The 25,589-nt window shown below is 36.2% G+C and overlaps 1 protein-coding gene across 2 annotated transcripts in view; it reads right to left on the reverse strand.

The window, feature by feature from the left end:
- Positions 1-24,707, reverse strand: part of beat-Vc (beaten path Vc) — a 238,310-nt gene extending 213,603 nt beyond the window's left edge. The window contains exons 1-2 of one of the 2 annotated variants that reach the window (XM_067763212.1): positions 24,440-24,707; positions 779-1,582 (exon numbers count right to left, since the gene is read on the reverse strand). In XM_067763212.1, coding sequence (XP_067619313.1) covers positions 779-869 — 91 coding nt within the window. In that variant the 5' untranslated portion in view covers positions 870-1,582; positions 24,440-24,707. The remainder of the gene's footprint in view (positions 1-778; positions 1,583-24,439) is intronic. The other variant, XM_067763213.1, reaches the window with a different exon arrangement.
- Positions 24,708-25,589: the final 882 nt, after the last annotated feature.

Consider the following 25,589-nt stretch of genomic DNA (forward strand, 5'->3'; position numbering starts at 1 on the left):
AGTGCATAAATTTATCTAAACTTATGAAATTTTTGCGCAGAAAATTAGTACTGCTAAATTTAAGTATGCATTATACCCAGTTGCAACTGTAATGTGTCTCTCCATTTTATCTCTACACTATTCTCCACTTCCATGACCGAAAAGTGTGTGTGTCCACGATTCATCGCATCCGATTCAGCTATATGTTATACACTATGACCAAGCGAGGTTCGTGTCTCCGCTATTACGCACAGCCCGTTTTGTAGCGAGTTTTTAACCACTGAGGCGAGTCTTTAATAATTGCGTTATATATAATGGGGTTATACTTACAAAACTCATCTTTTGGATAATAATAAGGCTTCTATAGCAAATGTGGAAAGTTCGGCTTTGTGGAAGAAACTATTGGGTTAAGCTTGCCATCATGTGCTTTAGTAGAGTATATATACAGACACATATCTAAGGTTACATTTTCTATGCAAATTACCTTATAATATGCTTACTTTAAACTGAAAAAAAATCAATAAAATGTTTTGTGCATCATATAAATATTAAAATCGCATTGAATTATCATCAAATGCTGAAAATGATTCTAAGCATTCCATATACTATAATAATCAAAAAACCTTACAATAAATATACATAAGGGTGGTTTTTTTCAACCGCAACCTAATCATACTCTTTATTTATTAATGTCAAGCTTTTTGCGCTAGTGCAATACAATTAGAAATACTTATTTATATTTATGTATACCCATGTGTATTTTTAATTTGTTAAAGCAAAATCATCAGAAGCCACTTACCGACAGTTGCCAACAGCACTGCTATAAAAAATTGAATGGAATTCATGTTGAATCCTTTACAATTTAACCAGTAATCCCGTGGAATCACCATAAATCCATTGTGGAGTTAAACACTTTTACATCTTCTCTGTTTTTTTTTTGTTTTGTTTGTTTGTTCGTGTTTAGTTTTTGTCGTTTTTGTATCTCAAACAAACACATACAAGCACAAAGCTTTACACATGACTACATTCATTAGTTACATACTTGCAATTTCACATTTAATTTTTTGTTTTGCTTTGACATCTCTCTCTTTTTTTAACTGTTTTTATTTTTATTTATGCTGCATTTGTTGTGAGTTGTGGTGGTGGAGGATTTCCAGCCAAAGTAAATGTCAACGTGCGCTTAGTTTAAGCATCGTTCATTTATCTGTATATATATGTAAGTGTGTTAGTAAGTCAATACCTGTTTGTGTTCACATATTCGTACTCATGCTAGGCATTAAGGAATGTTTTTTTTTGTCTGCATTTTTCACATTTTCTTTTCATTTAAGTTTACATAAAATATTTTTGGGAATATATTTTAAACTCACTTTACTTATTTATTGTTTTTTTATTCTTCACAAAATTTGCAGTTCTATACATCGTCACATTGATCTTTAATATTCACGTGATAGTTTAAGTTTATCTTTGTTTCCTTTAAAATTAAATGCGCTTTATATTTTTAAATTTTTTTTCACAGTTTTCTTTGTTTTATGTCCCATTGAACTAGTCGAAGGAGATGCTACTTATCACTTTCCAGCAGCCATTTGATGTTGGTGATAATTTCCTAAAATAAAAGGTAAACGTTTGATCAACTGAAGTAACATTTTATATTTTATACCCACATGTTCCTCTACAGAGGTTATAATATATATAATAGCTTAATGGTAGGTTAAAATGATATCCACGATTCGTAAACGTTCCGTGAAAAGGTTTGTTTGTACATGAAATAGTTTGAAAATAATATAGGCCAAATTGCAGAGCTGTAATAATTTACAATCATTTTGATTTGCAATGATTGCTCTGTTTGTTTGATTGTTTTTGTTTTGTGATTGTAAGATTTACAATCTTCAATCAATTTACAATAAACTTTTGCAATAAAGATATTGGTTTTATGTGTACCAGCTCGAGGTCAATATATTTAGTAATAAAAACAACAGTTTTTATTTTTCATTCCGATAGATTTCGGTTAAACGTCGGTAACCGTCTTCAAGGGAATTTTTGAGCTAAACGTCCGTTCGCGTTGGCGTGGAGTTTTGTACTGGAGTACTTGAAGACTGTTACCGACGTGTAATTGAAATATATCGGAATGAAAAATAAACACTGGTGTTTTTATTTCTAAATACATTGATCTCGAGCCGGTACACATAAAACCAATATCTTTAAATAAAATAAAATAAATAAATGTAAGGCGCTATAACCTCCGAAGAGATCTAAGGCCGAGCTTCTCTTCCAATTTGCGTCGTGCTCCTCTTGATTTTTCCCTACAAATTGGCCGGACGGGACCTACATGTTTTATGCCGACTCCGAACGGCATCTGCACGGCAGATGAGTTTTCACTGAGAGCTTTTCATGGCAGAAATACAATCGGAGCGCTTGCCAGACACTGCCGAGGGGCGACCCCGCTTAAAAAAATTGTCTTCTAATTGAAAAATCTTATTTCTAAAATTTTGATGTTGCTTTGCCCGGGAGTTGAACCCAGGGCATACGGTGTGATAGGCGGAGCACGCTACCATCACACTACGGTGGCTTTAAATGAAAAGGTCGCCAAAAAAGAATATTACTTTTGCAATAAAGTTTGATAGCTTTCGTAGTTATAAATTTTACAATCTACAGTCAATTTTCAATCAACTGTTGCAGCAAAATTTGATTCCTTTTTTTGTGATTGCAATCGTTTTATAAACAAGCTGGATTGATTTTTTGGGATTCTAAAAATTACAATTAACAGTCAACTTACAATCTGGTATTCAGTAAAACGAATTTAAATAAAGAAATTAGAGATTGTTTATTGAGATTGATTGAAATAAACGTTATTGTACAATGAATGGTTTTATGGGTGTAATATATGCAATTGATTGTACAAAGCATTGCTGCATACAAATACTCAGAATTGTAGATTTAAATTTTCACAGTAAAAAAAAAATTATCATCACATATGAATAAAATCCTAGGTGATTACAATATTTGTTTTACTTTACGATTGCAATCAAATTGGATATTTATATTTTACAGTTCTAAACAATTGTACTTATCTCGGGCACGTTTATTCTTAATTGCTTACAGCTGGAAAATTTTCTCCAAATCGCTCCAGAATGATACCGAAATTATCCCGAAACGAAGCTGAATGTAGTCACGATTTGATCTGCAAATTATCCCAAAACTACCCCGAAACTATATCGAAACAGCACAGAAATAATACCAAATTAGTCCCGGAACAGAATCAAAAATTGATTCCGATACTAAACTGGTTGATTTGAAGTTGGTCAAAAACTTAAATGATCCTGAAATGATACTAAATTTATCCCGAAATGAGCCTTGACATTTTTGAACTTGTCCCGAATAATAATAATTCATATCCCGAAATTATATTGAAATAATTCCGTATGACCACGAAAACAATATATCCATAATAGTTTTGAAAATGATTCCTTTGTTGAGTCCGTTATTCGACATTGGCTCAAAAAGTTATTAAGAAATGTTGCCGATATGGTCCTAAGTCAATCTCAAAATTAACCAGAGATAATTATAAATTGGCGGCCACCGTGGTGTGATGGTAGCGTGCTCCGCCTATCACACCGTATGCCCTGGGTTCAACTCCCGGGCAAAGCAACATCAAAATTTTAGAAATAAGATTTTTCAATTAGAAGAAAATTTTTCTAAGCGGGGTCGCCCCTCGGCAGTGTCTGGCAAGCGCTCCGATTGTATTTCTGCCATGAAAAGCTCTCAGTGAAAACTCATCTGCCTTGCAGATGCCGTTCGGAGTCGGCATAAAACATGTAGGTCCCGTCCGGCCAATTTGTAGGGAAAAATCAAGAGGAGCACGACGCAAATTAGAAGAGAAGCTCGGCCTTAGATCTCTTCGGAGGTTATCGCGCCTTACATTTATTTTTTTTTAATTATAAATTTATCCTTAAATAGCCCTGCGTTGATCCCGGAAACAATCCATCTCCAAAACATCGCAAAAAGGTTATGAAATAGATCCAAAATGATCCAGAAATGATCCCAAAACTATCTCAAAAAAAAAAAAAAAAAAAAAAAAAACCCGAAAACATCTGAAAATAATTCCGAGATGGTTCCGAATTTTATCCCGAAATACTTTCCAAAATTATTCTAATGTGGTCTCCCAGTGATACCGAAATAGTAAACAATAACAACTTTAAATAAATCCTGAAGTGATCTCAAAAGAGTTAAACAAAAATTTGGAAATGTCATGTAGTGATCCGAAAAATTATCTAAAAATATTTCCGACCGAATTTTTTCCGGATAAATTCCAAAATTAGCATGCAGTGGTATTCAGTGATCCCAAGACAGTCGCGATGACAGCATTTTTTTTTGAATTCCCTAATCAAAAATGATGAAATATTCCTGCAATAGTCTAAAAATTTATTTCGATGTGGACACGGGCTCAAATTGACCTCAAAAATGATGTGAAATTTTCTCGAAATAAGCAGGAGATAATTAAGAGTTTATCTCCAAATAGTCCTGAATTGATTCCGAAAATTGAACGTATTAAGTTATCTCAAAAAATCACAATATGCACCGGTAGAGCCCAAAATGATTTAAAAAACGATTTTGAAAATTTCCCGAAATGAGCCGGATATAATTACGAGTTTATAACGAAAAAGTCCTGAATTGTTTCCGAAAAAGGGTATGCCTTTGACTATCTCAAAAAAATCAGGAAGTTAGCCGAAAAAAGTTCCAAATGATCGGGAGTTAGCACCAAAATGATCTGAAAACAAGACCGATATAAACCAAAAATAATTCCTAGAAAGTCCCGAATTTTTCCGGAAAAAGGTTTCAGAATTATCACGCAAGAGCTCCAATGATCCTGAAACAGTCTCTATAAGAACCCCGAAGTTGTCCGCAGGTTTTCTTTTTTAAATTGTTGCACAATAATATATAAATAGTTCCGAATCCACCCCGATGATGGACGAAAAAATGATGATGATGATCAAATTCTAAAACATACAAAGTCCCCAAACTGACCAGTTATTATGTAAATCCTGATGCACTTAGTTCCCCTAGTGTAAGAGTGTACAGAAAATTTGGAAAACGTGACCCTACAACATCAACGGCAATAAAATTACCCTAGACTGCTTTCTCGGAATTAAAACTTAAACTTTCTCCCAAATTTGTTTCACTACTGAAGAATAACAAATCTCATATAAGCCTTAATTAAAGCAACGTAACAAAAACAGCGTAATTAATGAATGTTGATCGATTGCATGTACCGCTTGCTTTAAGCGTGCACACCGTGGCGGAGGTAACGCAATTTAAAACAGGTTTGGAGCCAAACAGAACCACTTTCTCTGGTTGGGAGCCATAGAGAGCCAATACTGACATTATACGCATATCTTGATATAGAGTGCCCACACTTTTTTTTAAGTGCAGGATTATATGCAATTTTCAGCGACTTAAACTGACCTTTGAACATCTTTTTTCGCTTTACTTGAGCGTATGTGTAAATGTCTGCACACTTTGCGTCTGAATTTTTCCCCTACATGCTGTCTGAGATTTCTTAATATTGGCAATCAAAACCTTTTGCCGCGAGCTTAAATCCAATGTTAATAAATAAAGAGAAAAATAAAAATATACATAAATCCTACCAACAATTAAAATTATAAAAATTTTAAAATGGCAGTATAGCTTGTAGCAGTAAATATGTACAGCAGCGAACAGGAAAATAGCAGTCAAATTTCTTCAAGTCTCCTTTTTTAATTTTTAGTAGTTTCGAAAACAAAAAATAAAAATCTACCAATTTTGCCACTGGAAGCATGCAAGCGAATCTCAAAAACGATCTCGAAAAAATTCGAAATACCAATAAAATTTGTGAAACCTTCGAACTTTTTATTTAAAATCTTTTGTTTCAGAATTCGAAAAAGTTTTACGAAACTTTCGAACTTTATTTTGAATTTTTTTGAGTAAGAAATTTTATCTTACTATGTTTTTTAAATTTTTGTATTAATTTTCGAAAATTTTTTGCTAAAGGGTTTTTCAGACTTCCTCCATATTAGAAAAACGTTTCATGCTTTTTATGGGTAAAAATCTAAAATACCCTTCGGAAAAAAATTGTCAAAAATCAGTGCAAGTGTGGAGAGACCAATAACTTAATTTTTACAGTTTGGAATTGATGTGTCTACTTAACTGCAAACTCAAAAAATACTGAATAAAAAGTTCGACATTTTTTTGAAGTTTCGAATTTTTTCGAAAACGTTTCTGATTTTAGGCTTACAAAGTTTCAAAGTTAAAATGTCGAATATAAAAGAACGAAGAATTTAATTGGTGAAATTGCCACTGCTGTTTTTCTATTCACTGCTGTATATTCATATAAGTTATATGACTTTGGCAAATATTAGAACAGAGAACCACACTCACATACATACAAAATCGTGAATGTTGAAATTGTACGTAGTCAAAGTGATATGTAAGCAAGTTGACTGCCAACCAACGCAATGACAGCAATATTTTCCACAAAGTCAGTGGTAAAGCTACTGCCAGTACCACTGCCGCAACCCAAACCAAAACCACATTCCTTGTTAATGTCAGTTAGTTGTGCTGACTCTCCGCATTGCTTTTGTCTATTTCACTGTCTGCCAGAAATGTTGAGTTGGGAGGCACAATTTTAGTATTGGTTTCGTTTTGCGGTAGAAGGAAGTATATGATGGCAATATTCGTGGCGGAAAACCTACACACCTTTACCACGCAGTTGTTTATTTAGAGCGCAGCCCCGTGTGGAATATCACAAAGTTGTTTATGTTTTAATGTTCATGCATTCTCAAATTGAATAATTAGATGAGATATAAAGAAAAAAATTACTTGAGTGTTAATTGACACAAATACTAAAAAGGACATCTATGTACAGAAACTCGTCAAAAGTTTCACATGAGTAGAATGCTGTTAAAAGCCTTTTTAGCCTGCATTCGATATTTAATTTCCCTAGTTTAAATTTGAGAGAAAGTTCTCTGCTTAAAAAGCAAATCTCGTTTGGTTTATATGCAATTCAAAGGGTTTCAGATTCTACTGATCAAACTGTAGAGTTTTTGCGGAAAATCAAAGGCTGAGTACATAATGTTCCCGTAGACTTCCTTAAATGTTTCATACTCGGTCGTCATGACATCTTTTCATATAACTCATGCATGGAAATATTCATATTTCGAATATTTTACACGCACATACATATGTTAAAATAACAACATATAGGTACGTGTTGTCTGCCAATACATCGACCCTTCACTATGTTAATATAAACGTTTATACCTTTGTGTCTAGCTCTAGCTATTACTAATTCATCATCGCGTTGAAGCTTTCACTATGTATGTAGTGTTAGTTTTGTCTGCCACCCATATGTCATTTTCAGTGAAATTAACTTGGCTCTCGATTTTTTTTTTTTTTGTATTTTGTTGCTTTTGCTTTTGACAAATGTGCATACAGTAATTACACGTGTGCTTGTATAACTAATACATTTGTGCCGAAAATGTTAGTTTATGTGCAATAATATTGGTTCGACTTGCTCTAATAGATATATATACATATGTTGATACCTGTGTATGAAATTTATGATTTAAAATAAAAAAAAAATAAAATAAATGTAAGGCGCGATAACCTCCGAAGAGATCTAAGGCCGAGCTTCTCTTCCAATTTGCGTCGTGCTCCTCTTGATTTTTCCCTACAAATTGGCCGGACGGGACCTACATGTTTTATGCCGACTCCGAACGGCATCTGCAAGGCAGATGAGTTTTCACTGAGAGCTTTTCATGGCAGAAATACAATCGGAGCGCTTGCCAGACACTGCCGAGGGGCGACCCCACTTAGAAAAATTTTCTTCTAATTGAAAAATCTTATTTCTAAAACTTTGATGTTGCTTTTCCCGGGAGTTGAACCCAGGGCATACGGTGTGATAGGCGGAGCACGCTACCATCACACCACGGTGGCGGCCGTGATTTATGATTTATGATTTAAGTCGCCCGTAAAATGCTTAAAAATCCTGGGAGAGAAAAATTTTTATGGCGACAGTAGATCTAATCCTAATAAAAATTTGATATTTTTGTAAGGGAAACAGCGCTGAAAAAAATCGTGCGATTAATCCCTAAAGAGACTGGTCTCCGTTTGCCTCTTTTGTCTGCATTTGGGCATAATTGATCCACTTTAGTCCGTTTCAGGTACAGTTCGGATTAGTCGGTTTGATATCTATGTAGCCCATTTTAAGAAATATTAAAAAAAAACGGCCATAAAATGAGGAAAATAAAAAAAGACTACAGGTAATTTAATCGAATAATTTAAGAAAAATGCGGAGCCGAACCTAAGTTACTAGGACTTAACGATTACGCCGGAGTTAGGGTTCAATATTAGGAGAATATTTTTTAGTGAATTTTGAAAAGCGGGCGGAACAATTTATATCAAGTAGATTTTGTGACTCGGCAAAATCTTCGATTGTGGTTCTGCCGCATTTTTTACACGGAAATGGATAAATGCATTAGTATAGGTGAACTAAATTTGCGGTGTATGCAATCAGGTTTTGTTTTTCATAAACATTGAAGTAAACTAATTTTTTATAACTTTCATGAAAATTAAATGATTTATTAAGTTTGTTTCGAATCTCGAAAATTGTAAGGAAAGAGATAGATCCATCAATAAGCATACTGAAATGATCATGATGATGATCTGGGTAGATTTAAAACACAATATGCGTAAGACAAGTCGGTAGATGCGGCACTGCAAAGGGTGGTTATAAACATAGAGAAAGCCATGGAATACAAGAAGTATTACTTAAGAGTCTTCTTTCACATTGCCAGGGCTTCCAACAATGTCTATAGAGAGGGTAACCTCCATGTTCCACTCTATAGTTCATTGAAGTTCATCCATCTCTTACAAGATATATCAGCTGCATGCTTTAATGCAGGAAGATTACTTCGCAGTGGGGGCTGCATGAGCCCACAAAATCGGCACGTGGAATGGCAGGGCATCCTTTCCACTGCCATATACTTAGGTCAGGCTGTTCCATGTGGTACCCGTCAAACTTTCGGCGTGAGCAGACGACGTTGCAGCTGTCTTAACTGGAAAGAGTCTTTCAACAATTAGTTCTTTGATAGATCGGTCGCTTCGGGATATACATACTTTCATACCTTGGCATCTAATTTCGGGTCAGCACCAATGCAAGTATGGGCTTGTTTACTGGAACGTATAAGGCCCCTAACTGTGTCTAGTCTTAAGTTAGGAGGGGTGACCTTGCGAGCGAAACCCTTTACCAAATACGTAAAAAATATTCTAGACAGTAAGTTGCTGTGCAAGTTCATAGTGGATGAGAGAGTGAGGGAATGGATAGTACTTTATTCACGAGGAGCTGCAACTGGAGACCAAAATAAAAGGAAGCTCTGTGAGCTCATAACTTTGGACAATAAAAATGCTTTTAAACCGCGCACTGAATGCATACAATGTCAGCGCTACGAAACTACCTGCTTTTCTGCTCAGAATAATTAGTAGCTATTTTAGCACTTCAGTGCGGGGGTAGAAGAAGTTTCTAGAGTAAGTGGAGCACTAATACGAATAATGCACAACATCGGTCTCCCAGCGAAGTTACCTGTCAGCTATTTTGCAACGTAATCAGCTCGAAAATATTATGTGCATCACCAGTATGGCACGGATCAAAAATGGCCAAACAAAAAGATATACTATCAGCCCACCGTATTACTGCTATACGAATAGAATGTGCTTATCGGACTGTGTCCGACGACGCGATCCATGTTTTATCCCGGAAAATCGCGGTATATCTCCTCTTTATTGAAATGGCCGATCTGTATGGAATCGGAATCGCCCGCCCATCTGAAGATGCCAAGAAAAGGCAAGGTCACGAACAATAGTTCGAGAAAAGGGCGCTGGACCTTCATGCTGGTTCGGAATATAGCGGAATGACAGGAGCGGAAACACGGCGATCTAAACTTCCACCACACAGAAATATTGAGCGGGCATGGCGGTTTCAAGAAATATCTACATAAGCGCAGGATAGAGAAAGATCCTTTCTGTGCACACTGTCCCTAGTTGGAAAACGTATAATACGTCATATATCACTGTCCTCGCTTTAACTTCGAAAGAATCTCTTTACACAGAGTTTTTGGAGATAAGGCTTCCATTAGAAATTTAGTTCCCCGAATGCGGCGACAAATATATTGTTGGACTGCTGTGAGCAAGACGGCCTTTCTAGTTATGACGCAATTGATGCATGCTGAAATGGAATACCTTGAAATGCGCATGCGAAGCAGTGACCTTCCCTATAATATTGGGCGAGTTCAAAAGAAGGCGAGAGTTTGAAATGATCGACCAAGCAGGAAAGGTGTGGAACTCATAGGGGGCCGTAAGCTCCTGATGGATGGCTATTCTGACCGGACTCCGCCTTCTGGCATATCATGTTTTTAAATAAGCCTTGTCAGTGATGGAAAATTTAAGAAGTGTGGGTTAAAGGAGGAAACGACTGAACACGTCTGTGCTCGCAAGGCTTAGATTCCAATTATTACGAGTAGCTCAGCTATCAGTTCTAGAAGCTGCAAGTAGCATAGGTCTTAAAAAGCTTCTAACATCGGTTCTCTTTTCTGATAGAATTTTTAAGTTTTGTCGTTCAGCAAACTTTTGGTAACACTATGAACTCATAGAGTATATGTGACGTCCCCACGGAACAGCCATTTCAAGCTAAACTAACTTTGACATGTCCGTCTGGCTGTAAATCTATCTAACCGTCTGTGAGTTTGAACGCAAACTCTCCCCTCAATTTTTGAGATACCTTGAAGAAATTCTGTGGATGGCTATCCTTCAGATCACTAGAGCATATACCTCCCAAGATTTTCGTAATTTTTTCCCCTTTCAACAGCTAGAAGCTTGAGATTTTACATTATGCTTACATATAAGGCATTCATTGTTGTTAGAAGAAATCGTCAAGACCGGACGTATATATATTATATGTATCCCATACAACTGATTGCTCTGGTTATATGACCTTTTGAAATTTCATCATGTTATTTTTCAGCTACGTTCATGCATGGTATGAGGTCTCCGGCAGTCTTGTCCGAACTTGTATGTAAGTGTATATTTTGTATTTTTCAAAATGTTTAATGCGTGAAATAAGAATTATTATCCAATTGTTCGCCTCCTTTTTCCCACGCAGATAACTCCGTCCTATTGGAAAATACTAGAAGCTTTCTAGGATTTAAGCCACTTGCTGCATCTAGATCTGATAGCTGTATCACTCCTAATAGCTGGAGTCTTAGCCTGGCAAGCGCAGGGTAAGAGCACAGAATGTGCTCGATCGTTTTCTCCTCCAGCCCGCACTTCCTACATCTGCTATCACTGACCAAGCCTAATTAAAGACACACGACGCCAGAAGGCAGTGTCCAGTAAGAATACCCGTCATAAGTCTACCGTCCTCTCTTTTTAATGATAGAACCAACTTTGTTAGTCTAAGGTTGTAAGACCTACACATAATCTTCGACAATTTACAGATCCGTGCTTGAACCCACGCCTTTCCCGCTTGGTCGATCATGCGCACCTCTCGCCTTCGCCTAATCTCGCCCAGTCTATTTGGGACATCTACGGAGCAGGCTTCAATGGATGCGCCCTTTTTAGCTAGTTCGTCCGCTTTTTCATTCCCATCTATTCACAAATGCCCTGGGGCCCAATATAGATGTATGCTTCTCCCTGTCTCGATTCTCTCCAAAAACTGCTTACACTATAACACGCATTTAGATGCTGTGGTATGTGAGATTATTGCCTTAATTGCTGCTTGACTGTCAATATAAAAGTTAACAGCCTTAAGATCGCCTTCGAAGCGTAGATGGGGGACAAGGTAGTCTGTTCGTCTTGTGGTTGATGACGCTATACTACTACGGCCGTATTGTCGGCGCTCAAGCTGCCCCGAGGCAACGAGCCTGGTTGAAGTTGTTAACGCTATCTTCTTTGCTACCAGGTCTATAGGCGGTCTGTCACCTCCCAGTTGAAGAGGTTAGCCACATCCCTTAATTGTGGTAATCTAAATTGCTAATGTTCTCAATTTACTTTTATTAATTTCGTTTTCATTATTTCATTATTATTCGAATTAGCCAACAGCTGTTTCAAATTTTTTAGAAATAAATTAATTTTTTGCCTTTTTGTTACTACGACGGTATGGTTGGTTCAAAGTCAATATAGCTAATTTGTGTGAAGATGCAATAAAAACTTTTACAGAGCTTGGCTCTGATGAGTCCGAGCTCTTTTTAGTATGCTTGTTGGGAGTTTCTCAGTAACTTCTTCGGAAGTAATTGAAGACTTACCCTGCACTCTTCATGAACAAAATTTCTTTCGGTTTTGTATTGGCAATTGCTTTCTGTGGCAGATATTTTTCAGAACAGAGCCTGTTTTGGTGTTATTTTGGCTGTGCCTATTCGATCAGTAAAGTGGTTTTGTTATTTTTCGAGTTTTTTTTGCTTTTTATCTTTTAATTATTCCATTTTGAACGAAAGAGAAAACAGTATAATAAATCTCCGTTGAATAGCACCCATAGTTGGCTCATCTGTACAGAAACGAATGTAAAGGAATGAAAACATAAAACTTAGCAGTTTTTTGTATGTAGTAAGAAAATGTTGCAAATGTGTTGGTTTCATTTTGAGTTTGGCCATCTCCTTTTGACAATCCCATCAACCATGCATTGACGAAAATAAAATCAGCTGATGAGATGAGCCAACCATATAATTGAGCCATGAATAGCCCCTTTACCTTTCAAAAATTGAACACATATCACAGTTCAAATCGAAATTAATGCACATTTTCTTTTGACTTGACATTCTTCTGCATGGCAAATTGATTGAATCCGCCTTGCCATCACGATTTATAGATTCGCCTTTATTAAAGGTGATGACAAAGCGAACTCAACCAGATTCGCCGTGCAGAAGAATTTCATATGAAAAAACTATCTCATTTGATGCAGCACTGCTGATCGCAGGAATGTGTCTTATCGACATAAATATTACAAAAACAAGCAACGCTGAACAATCAGGATCTAAACTCATCAGTTGGAACTCGCTGGACCAGTGTGCAAATTTTTGCCTTGGTCTGATATGGATTCTATCGAAGCTCCTGCCATTGTAAGCATAATGGCATCCGGTTGTAAGACAACTTCACCTTTAATTCAATAACTATTCTATACCAAGCACATATATCTCGCTAAAACATGTTCTAATGCTAGGGCTTATCAGGTACATGATACAATTATAAAAATGTAATACAAGTACATATAAGGCTATGTGAACAACCCGTTCTGAGCACCAGGAATTATAATAAAACGAAACCTGCTTCACAATTAAGGGACTGTGATTCAATCTTTCCAAGACATGATGAATAAAATGTCCATTCGCTGGTAATATCTACTTCGACGTCGTCAACGTGGTCAAAATTTACGATCGTCATGAATAATTACTTATACATCATTTTTAAGGCTGGAATGTCCTTTTTTTGTGAACAACATATTCCAATGCTAGGGCTTATTAGATATATGATTAAGCGCAGGTACTTAACACATCTACTCTTAACATACATGTTCATTAGACGCGAGCACTAACACATTTATACTTAAGATACATGTTCATTAATCACAGGTACTAACGCATTTACTCTGGGTCACGGTCAACATAGTCTAACGCAGTTTCAAACTTTCAAAAAGAAGGGTGGGCACAATTTTATTTCTTCATTCACAATTATGGGATGTAATCAACCTTTTCCTTGACCTTCCGCAGAAGCATCTTTGAGATATTTATGCTTAGGTTAGAACAAGTAAAGAAGCTATTTACGCTTGCGGGCGAACGAAGAGTAAATTATATGCCAATTTCCCAACGAAGTAGACCGTATTACTCAGAAGAGTAAGTAACCATCGCCATGTGAAAATTTTGTAATTTCCTGTAATATAAATAACAATAAAATTTCATAACGCAACATGAGCATGTCCCGCTAATTTAATACAAAAGAAGTAAACAATTTTTTATTTATTATAAACGGTGGCCTCACTAATCAATGGTTCCCCACTCAAGTTATGTGACAAATAAAACCAAGATACTTAGCAGATTTGTTTGCAGTGGACGTAATGCATAAAGGTCCTCAAATTTGTGTTCCGTGTGGATAACACTAACACTTAGCATGCGACAGATAAAGCATATTATCGGGAATTTCTGCAAAACAGTTTGATGGCAAGCATTGGAACACCAACAGCGCCTTATTTATCTTATAGAGCTAGGAAACAGAGGGATATGAGAAGCAAAAAAGCAATTCCATGGATACAGGGACAATTGAAGGCTAAAAAAGGGGACATATTTAAAAGCAGTTCAAACGATGGTTTCAAAAAAATGAAAATTGATCACTACACGTACACTAAATTTTTCGATTCGCTCACAAAAAAAAAAAAAAAAAAAAAAAAAAAAAACCTGATTTAAATTGCAGGACCTTTTCAAAAATTTTTTTAGATTCGTGTGATTTACGAAACCGTCGATAAAACGGTAAAAACTCTTCGATAATGATCGGTTTATTAACACTTGGTTTAAAGTTTTCATATTTTCTTTCTTCCTTCATTCCTTTTCCTTTCCTACCACCACTCCTGTATATAGCGGGTACACTTAGCCACACTTACATTTGCTAGCCCCCGATAAAGCTTAGCCTCCCTCGCCTACACTCAGAGAAAAAAGCCGTTCTAAAATCCAGCACCACCGGACCAAATTCAAGCTTTTCATGTTCTTACTTTTTTGTTCTTGAAAAACGAACGACCTATTCTCAAAACAACAACCTTGTTCTTGAACTGACAACAATTTTCTTGAAAATGGAGAACGCCTGGTCTTAAAATATGAAAACAATGTTCTATTAGTGAGAACAATGTTCTTAAATTAAGAACAATGTACTTAAATTAAGTTCAAGAAAAAAGAAACGGTATAATTCGTGTGAACTACAATGGTAAATACAACATTTGGCACAAGCTATCAAGCAATTGTAGTGGCGCAGCGGCTGTGGTGTTGCGGTTGCGATCGTGTGGCGCGAGTTCGATCACCGTGAAACTCTGAAGTCTTTTAAAACAATTTTTTTATGTTCTATTATATATTCAGATTGCATCATCAAATAAGAAGAATTTCTTAATAAGAGAAATATATGAAAATATGCATATTGTGCCTTTTTTTCAAACCTTTTGGAATTTTAAAGGTTATTTATTTTTTATTTAGTAATTTGGGAAAAATTTAAACAACGTGACATCAGGACGGACAAGGCGACAGATGTTTCGATTATTCCTTGTAAATCTCTTCAAAGCCTTTTCTCCCGGGAGTGGGAGTCGAACCCGCACCCCTACGATAGTTGAAATGGTTATAAACGCATTCAGCTACGTCATGCCTTAGTTGTTGTAAAGTTTTTCCCAATTGCCTTCTTTTTGTTATTAATATTTTTTGTTAATAATATTTATTAATTTAATTATTTATTAATAAAAAAAAAAAAATAAATGTTACATTCCCACTCCTACCAATGATCAACAAAAGCCGTTCTTGAATTGAGACCGAAAACTGTTAAATCGACCACAAATCGTTCTCGAAGCGTGAGAACAAGAAATATTAAATCTAGCCCAAGTAGCGCTTGAAATGAGCACATAAGGTTCACACATCGATACCAAAGTGGTCATAAAATACGAATGGTGTGCTTAGAAAAACTGTTCTTAAAACAAGCCCATCGGTCACGAGTTAAGAAAAAACGTACTTAACAGACTTTTGTCAACGAATGTTTTTAATTTTGAACTTGTTTCGTTCATTTTAGAACGATTTTTTCTCTGAGTGTAGCCTTACACTACACTGACATTCTACATTCCTCCATTCTGCGAGCAATGATGTTTACACCTTAAATATGTATGATAGCTTTTAATTTTATGGAATCACTGAACAATATTTGCAAATCGACGGCTGAGTGGAGATTCCCCATTCTCGTCATCGCAATACATATATCACAAATTTTTCGTAGAAACTCCTTTCCTGAGTGTGGTTTTTTTTTTGAGATCTCTCTATTTCAGAAATTCCTTCAAATTCAATTTCTTAGCTAAGGGGCCGCTTAGAAAAATTTGTTTCTAAATTTTGATCGTTCCCTGCCTGGGATTTGAACCCAGGATCTTTGGTATGGTAGGCGGAGCACTGTACTACCAGCACGTATCAGTACTAGTATCCGAGGTTGAATGGTTTTCACTCAGCTGCCGATGTAAGAACGTATCATAGAAATTTTCTTTCGATTAGAATCGAAGTATTCGGCATTTTAGGGCTACAAAGCGAATCTTTTTCCTAAAATTTTTGGCAGCTTATAGTCACGATTGCCTTATAGCCATTTTTTATTGCATATATATTTGAAATTGTGTCAAAATTTTTAGTACTAAAAAGTTAATTGTAATCCTTATTGCCCAACTCTGTGCATAAAAGTATGCGTAGTTAGTACAAAATGGTATTCAAATAATCAGATTTTAATTTTCACGTAGTAGAGAGCATTTAACTGTCATAAAAACGCATGTCCTTTAGTGTTTCGGTCTGTGTTCAAATTAAATATTTGACTTTGTGTTTCTATTTAATTGTAGGAAGCCATTTTCCAGCACTCAGGCACATAGTTTTTTATGAATAGCGACACGCTTGTTAACTTCTCAAATACAACGTTAAATGTTTTACTACGCTACTCATTTTACGCTTCTCATCGTCTTTTATGCACACTTTTCTGCATTTATGTCATAAGTTCATTTATTTATAACATAATTTTTCCACTTTTTTGGAGGTCACTCATACGCAGTGGTGTACCCTTCTATTTGTTTACTTTAAATATAAACGGTCATATTTGTCCTCCAGCGTGCGAATTTGCATGTCAAATGTGCAAATGTTTTCACAAAAATTTGCATTCTAGGAATTTTTTTTTGCTTATTCAAAGGGTGTGTGTTTATGCAAAATAGCTCACTATGTCAGCAGTGATGTGCTTATAATATATAATATTTTTAAGCTCCTGTTAATTGCATGTTTTCATATAATTATTTTTTTTTTTTAATTCTCCAGCAATTTGCTAATTGAAATAATAACAATTTAGCAGCAGTTTTAGTGGGAGCTTAGAAATAAGTGATACTAAATTTTATGGAATTTTTGCTTTACGAAAGTATGCAAATATGCGCGTTGGTTAAAAACAAGTTTATTTATGTGGTAAAAGAGGGAATTTAATTTAATTTTAATAATTGTCGTTTTAATCAAATATGTTAACTAATAGTTTAATTATATTAATTGTTCATATTTTTTGAATACTTCAAGTGAAGATAATTTTTGGTGGAATTTTAAAAATTTACGCAATTAATTATGAACACTGGAAGAGAAAAGCTTAAGCTGCAACCGTATTAATTTTTATATTGATAGTCAAGCAGCAATTAAGGCAAAAATCTCGCATAGCACAGCATGTAAATCGTGTTAGAGTGTAAGCAGTCTCTGGAGAGAATCACAGGGACAGGGGGAAGCATACATCTGTGTTGGAATAGATGGAATGAAAAAGCAGATGAACTAGCTAAAAGGAGCGCGTCCCTTGAAGCTTGCTCCGCAGACGTCCCAATTAGACTGTGCGAGATTAAGAGAAGGCGAGAGGTGCACATGATCGACCCAGCGGGAAAGACGTGGGTTCAAGCGCGGGGCTGTAAAGTGTCGAAGATTATGTGTAGGTCTTACAACCTTCGACTAACAAAGTTGCTTCTATCATTAAAAAGAGAGGACTGTAGAGTTATGACGGATATTTTGACTGGCCACTGCCTTCTGGTGATTTTAGAGCATTCATTCACTGCAGTGATTAACAATAAACCTGGATGCCTTTATGAAATTTGTGATATTATATAGTGGTGGATGTCATTTGGGATTGCGACGCAAAGCGTCACAACGTTATACATAATCTGACTCTATATAAAGTACTTTTTAAATAAATTACATTCTATTGAGAATAAACAAACACTTTTATTTATTTTTGATGTGTAATAGCATTATTCTCTACGGTAGAACATGCTTACACCGAAAGAAGGTCAGTCGATACTGCATTGCATAGGATAGTCGTAAGTATAGAGAAAGTCGTGGAATACCAGATACATGCATTGAGTGTTTTCTGAGCTTAGCCAAGCAATCATTGACAGTCTCAACTCGATTAAAATACATCCGCCTTTAACAAATTGGATTTCCCCATGCTAAGCTGCAGAATGATTCCGTCCCAATGGAGTAAATTCGAGTCCACAAAATCATCTGTAAATAAAGGCAAACCGCTGTATGGGGTATTATTGCCAATGCTGTAGACGCTGCTCATCAGCCAAAAGCTTAGGCGATTCTGCAGAGGACCAGTCTAGTTCACGGCATTTAAAGATGACTTTGCATAAGTTATAGATGCCTTACAACAATCAGCTCCCCGATGAATCAGGTACTTCCGGATGTGCATGTCTGAGTATGTGGAGACGCGTTAACTTCCAAAGCGTTAAAAACCGATCTATTATTAATTTATATGAAATTTAAGGTCCATAATTGGACTAAACCTATATTTGAGCATGCTTAAGCTGCAGTCGTGTCAATATATAAATATATATTTCTTATGTCAGGCGACGATTAAAGCAATAATCTCACACAGCCTTCATTAATAAGTGTCCTCGATACAAATAAGTATCAGAGAAACTTCTTCAGGCCGAACCATACAGCAATATTGGGCTCCCGGATATAAAGGGATATACGTTAAAGGAAATACCGATGAGTTGGTAAAGAAGGGGCGAGCACTCAATGAATTGAGAAGTTGCATATGTTCCATCAAGCAGGAAAGGGGTAGACAGAAGCACGGGCAACAGTTTTAAGAAATTAGGCTTAGAAAGAATATGCTTATAAATTAGGTCTCGTCAGTAGCAGATGTAGGAAGTGCTAACTTCGAACTTTGTAAATTTGGAACCACTTGATATAGCCATCACAAGCTCGATATTTTGTCACACGCTATCATCTTTACACAATTGTATCAACCCGCCGAATCAAGGATCATCTTGAGCTAAGGTTAATGCTCCCTCTACACAAATTTCCACCTCCGTGGAAAATCTGTATATACTGAAAATCCGATAGTATTGCTCCGATCATCCAGCACCAACCAGTCAGTCACTGCTTTGCAACATCACTAATTTTCTTTAGGCCTCTCAGTGAAAGCCGAATTCTTGGCGTTACTTTACTTTGAGTTATCTTCCCCTTTTACATTGGTTGTTTGGAAATCGCCACTTTTTACTACCCACTTGTTCTATTTTTATGGCTGTCATGCTTTGCGGCCCTGGGAATGGGTCCTTTTTGCCTCTGGAAAGTTGGCTCGTCGGCTTCAGCTGAGTGTTGGCCCTTTATTCTGCTGATTGAAGGTTTCTTTCTGCAAAACTCTGGAACTGCCTTTGACCCACTTCTACTGTCTCACGGGCCCTTTAAAAGCACTCACACCCAAGTTCTGTTCGGCGGACCACCACTTTCAAGCGTTGTACGGTGCTGAGAAAGAGCTTTTTTCCACTCTGATTCTAGGCTTCCGTTCCATCATGGAGCTCATTGACTCTTCGCTATTTTAGCTCCCGGTACCCGACACAGATCTTAATATGTTAATTTTTTTATCTTAGTCGTGCTACTGCCTGCCCGACAAGGTGTAATCGGCGATCTTATATTAAACTGAGACCAACAGCCGCGCCCCCTGCTGTGGTCAAACCTTCGAAACTTTTCGATGCGGCAAGGTATCGGGGAGGCTACTTTGGAATACAGTCGAATATACCCCCCCCCCCCCCCCCCCCCCCCCCCCCTGAAAATCATACAATAGGCACGGTACGCATACCACTCTCTATTAAAGGAATTGACTATTCCTTGCCACCAAAATCCTACCGCCGTCCTATGAGGTGGAATGTCAATTAGAAGAAATTCCTGTTCTTGATAAAGAATGATGGAAAAGTTTAATGTACATTAAAAATACATGAACTATAAAAGCTACTAATAATTGAACACATATGTTTAATTTATATCAAAGAACATACATACATTTTTACTAAAGCGAAGTTATTCATTGAATTTGCCATGAACTTTAATTTAATTGGCAGTTTTATAAGTAGAAACTCATCAGAGCGAGAACTGTTGCTCAGACAAAGATTTTGACCTGATTTAAGCAGGTAAGTAAAAAAGGCAAATGAACTTGCAAAAAAGAGAATACACAATAAAATACAAAATGCAGTTAGAAAGTGCAAAACTAACACAAATACATATATATGTATGCAATTGTATTTGCTCGAGGCGCAATTACGAAAGAATTCACAAAGAAACTACTTAGCATGCCAATGGCTTACTTACACACATATAACGCAAACAATTCGATACATGCGATAAAAGTTGGAATGTACATACGTATGTATGTATATGTGGAGTTGAAAGTACCCTGCAAAAATCGCGAGTACTCCATGCATGCATGTATGGAGTACTCGCTATCGACCAAGCGAGTGCTCCAAAATTAACCACAATTCATACAAAAAATGTGGTCCAATTAACATTGCGATGTCCTAGGACCGGACCATATACTCCAGCTTCGCATTACATCAGAGTAATCCATGGAGTACCCACAGTCCAATAAACATCGTGTAGTGATTACAATCGTTAAAAACGAGCAATGATCGGCTTACAACATGTTCGTGTAGAAACATGAGTTGGTCCATTGCTGCATTACAGTGGAGTAGAATGGTAAGTACTCCAGTGGACCACATGGTCCAACGATTTTTGCAGGGTAGTCAGATGTGAAACTAGTGAATAATACCAGTAGCTATGCAAAGATTGTATGACATTGTCGTTAGTTTTATAAGTAAGGGAATTGCGCAAAAGCGAAAACAAATGAAAAGAAAACTCAAAAGTAGTAAATGCATTGACAGAAAATGGGAAATGAATGAAAAATGCAAAATAAATTCTGTTGAAAATTATACATAGATACATATGTAAACTACAAACGTGATACCCTCACATACACGCCGGCAGGTACAATGTCCTTGTGTTGCAAAAAAAGGTTATATCGACTCTGACATTTAAACGTAAATAAAAATTGTTGGAAATCGGCTAGGTCAAGAGTTCCAAGAAAGCGTTGACTGAATGTACATATGTCATTATTGATTTCTTTGAATATTTGAATACTTTTTAAAAATAGAATTGGAAATAAAAAAGAAAGTTCAATGTTGATTGAGATGGAAAATCTTAAACTCAGCTTTGGAAATTCAAGCAAAGCAGATAATGGTTTTTCTGCTAAACTTTTATTGACAGAAATGGATTCAGAATCTTTGTCAAACCAATTTCTGATTATACGGCACTGTTTCTTGAGAATAATCTAAGCCTTTGCTATTCCGAAGGCGAATAACTTTTTATAATTTCATATATATATTTTTTTATTTTACTGGACTGTATGTTATTTTATTTGTGTGTTCTTGAAGAAGAACAGAGGATGCTAAGCACCATAATTATTTACTGGGGGCGATCACTTGAGTTCTGACGTATTGTCTGCGTGTTGAGCTATGAAAACCCCATATTTGGGAAAAAAATAAAAAACAATGTCTTTAAAATATTTCACGAAATAGTTGAGAATTACAGCTGCATTCAATAGTTAATTAAAAAAAAAAAAACAAAAAAAAATTTTTATGTTGTTGTTGTTGTAGCAGTGCTTCATCCCATCCAATAGGTGCGACCACTCACAAATTTTCATCAAAATAACGGGAGCCCAAGCAAACTTGCATTTTCAACAGGGGTGAACCGGAGTGAGAATAGTGTTAGAGGCGTTAGTTCCACAATGCAATTGAAAAGATTGTCAGTGTTATGTGGGGACACGTTTCAAGCATTATATATGTCAGGGTTGATTCTGTATAGGTAAAAGTTTAACCTATCACAGTGTTGAGATCGAAATTGAGCTAGAGTTTAGGGCACTTATCTTTCAGAACGGGGTTCCTGGCATAGAGGTCCGACGCCTTTTTCAATGAGGACCTTTTTTGTGTTTTTCTTCAACATACGGTTGAGTCCTCAGGTGCCGTATGAGCTCATGATTCTTGCAAAATTAGTTTGGCTTGGTCCAGTTTAAAAAAATCGGTATCAAAACTTCGAAAAATAAGAAAAGCGATTATTAATTGCCAAAGACAAATAAAGTGATGAAAGTTGATGTGGGCGTTGACTTTATGACTAAAAAAATTGGTAAAATTTTGGAAAATGGACAATGCATAGCCTACATTTAGTGGAGAAAAATTTAAAATTTTTTCACGACGTACTTCAAAAGGCATTTAGAGTTTGGTATTGAGTTTTTCCTTGTTATCATATATACACCTTGCTAACTTAACAACATCGGTCACCGACCACTTAAAACAAATTTTTTTTTCAAACTCTACCGGCAACGAAAATTTGACAACCTTTCGATATATAACAAAATTATACTGATATTTCAGAATTATGTTTCTTACTTTTATATTTGGATCTGAGGAAACATTGGCAACGACCACTCCCATTGTTTTCAAAAACGTTGCTTAAAGTTCTACCTACCACAAAATTGGCAATATATTTACGATACTTAACTTTATTACTAATGTATATCACTCTAAATCTGTTAGCACGTTTAAGGTTATATTTATTTGCAAAATCCCCCACAAATTCTAGCATGGCAAGTTAGCCAATGCGTGATATTTAATTTTAGCGTGTGGATATAAGAACACTTTCCTAAATACTCGTCGTTTGTTTTGAACACTTTCTCAAGCGACCTGAGAGGCAAATTCCTTCAATTTATCTTTCAAAGATGAATGCATTTTGACATCTGCTAAGTACAGTTCTTATGATATTACTTATAATATTGTCCAACATATTACGAGTTGCATAATAAACTTGGGGAACTTTGTGTTTTGAATTCTTCTAGCCTTGTATCACATAAAAAAAATGCAGGGCGCGATACCTTCCGAAGCGATATAAAGCCGTGCTTCACTTCCAGTTTGCGTCGTGCTAATTTTAATTTTCCCTACAAGTTGGCTGAACGGGACATTTCTTCATGTTTTGTGCCGACTCCGAAGGGCATCTGCAAGACGGATACATTTTCACTGAGAAGCTTTTCATGGAAGAAAAACACGCGGAATGTTTGCCAATGACCTACGAGGGGCGAGCACGGTTAGAATTTTTTCTCTAATTAAAAAAACTCTTTTCAAAATTTTTGATGTTACTTTGCCCAGGAGTTGAACTCAGGAGCCTCCTCGGTATTACATGGTTGCCTTCAAAACAAAATAACGTAGCGTACTTCTAATTAATAATCACCAAATCATCTAACCACTAATTTAATGAACCATTATGAGGAAAAAAGGCCAAAGTCACTTCAGCAAGGAGTCTATTAAGTTTTTGCACCTGTTATATTGGTCACTGTTGTATTTTACGACTCAATGAATAGAAGTAAGAAACTGCTTGCGAAATCTTTTCCTCTTCGGAAAAATAATTTACTACTTTTTAAATGAATTCTGAGCACACACCAACCCACACCTTCACCAAGTAAATTTTTCGCCGTGGGGCATGCATTAATCTCAAAATATGACAAGCCATTTTTCATCCGCAAACCCTTTCCAACTTTTCCGAATTATTACCATTACGTTATCAGAAGGCGTTTTTGCCCAATTCAAATACATTGCATTCTTAAATATTAAAATTATAAATCTTGCGCATTGCGCAAACGGCAGTTTAAGTTAGCCGGAAAGAAATAAGAGTCCGATCAGACACATAAAAAATTGTTCATTCAGCCCCCGGTTTTATGTTTCCTTTCGGAGTCAAATAGGATATTTGCAATGGAAACCCTTAAAGCTGTGGCATACTGATATCAGCGGTAATCGAAGACATACCAAGGCTCGAAACACCAACATACATGATCATGTTGTAAGGTTCAAAATACTCCCATTTTTAGATCAGTTTCGGGTTCTTAAATTGGGAGCGCTTAAAAAATGTTTGAGGTGTAAATTCTTCCAGCACGAATAAAAGAACTAACCTCCGCGCCAATATAACAAAGAAATATGTATGTGCCAAGACAGAATATTCCGAAGACGTTAAGTTCAAAGAACACTTTTGGGATTTTACGCAAATATCTCATCATATCGATATCATAGAGGACTCCTCAATTATAATATTTCTGTAGGTCGAGGTTTTGCCATATTTCGTCTCATTTTTGACTCATAAGTTTAAGGGTATAGAAGAAAATATTAACACAAAAGCCTGTATGCATATTTCTACGTGTGAGTCGAGGTCCAGGCATTAGTAATATTTTAGTTAATAAAGTTCTTAGTGACACACGAACATCAAACACTTTTTAATTCTAGAAAAGTTTTCACTTGAAAACGTGTTTTTGTAAAGTAGCTTAAGTGCACATATCTACATACTTATTTACGCATCAAATTTCTCAGAATTCCATTTTCCTCAAAACCACACAACCACACAAATAAATGAAACATTACGCTTATTTGTTTATTTACATTTACATTTCCTTTTACTAATAAAACGATTTACACATCAATCACCATAACAACACCTTAATGTCAACGCATTAAACAAATATTTCGCACACTCCTCCTCTCTACACACATTTACGTAAAAAAGTTACATCAAACATATTTAATGCATTACCGACCGGCCGAAGTTGAGTATCAATGCGGCGCCAGATGATACCAAAGACTGAGGCGTATTTTTTCACAAACACTTCGTCGGCTTCATCGTCGTTGTCGTCGTCATCATCATCATCAGCGCCATCGTTCATAGTTCATAGTAAATCCCAGCCGTCGAATCGAATTGAGTTGAATCGCGTTGATTGCGAGTCCAGTCGGTGTGCCAAATTTCTTATACTCATACGATGGCATAAGCAGCTGTTTGTACGCCAACAAAAAGCAGCAGGCTGACAGGCACAGCATCACCAGCAGTTGGACTAGCAAAATTTTATTGTTCCAAATACTGTTCAAACGAGTATTTGATGCTCCAGCTGTGATTGTTGCTGACATCACATCGCTTTTGTTTTGCTTTATTTCAGTGCTGCCGCAAATTTAATGAGTTTCTTGTTGAGGTTCTTCTTAAGCCATTTTAAAATATGTTCGTTTTTGGCTGGAGTGTAAGCATCAGAAAGAAATGAGGAGCTGTAGCTGATAAACTTACGTTTGCTTGTTAACTGAGTTGGCTTAGTAAAGCTCTCAGTGGCCAAGAATGAGAGAGAGCGAGAGTTTGCAAAATGCGTGGAGCAAGAATAACGTGTGAGATTTTGTAGCCCTTCTCCCATATATATTAAAGAGCTGTCAGCATCTCAAAAAAGATGCTGAGCAAGGATTCTCTATCACATTTGCTGACATGCTAATTTGTAGTTTTGTCGCTCCATATTTACTTTCTCTCGCCGAAATAACTTCACAACGGCACATTTGTCTCTCGCTCTCTCTTCCTTTCTTACAAATTTTGATGGCCCATTTACACTTGTAATAACAGCCGAAGTGTAAACTATTATTTGAATAATGCGCACGTTAAAATGTCAAATACCTTGTCTATTAGATA

The sequence above is a fragment of the Eurosta solidaginis genome, chromosome 1, assembly GCF_040869045.1.
Source record: "Eurosta solidaginis isolate ZX-2024a chromosome 1, ASM4086904v1, whole genome shotgun sequence".
Classification (NCBI taxonomy): domain Eukaryota; kingdom Metazoa; phylum Arthropoda; class Insecta; order Diptera; family Tephritidae; genus Eurosta; species Eurosta solidaginis.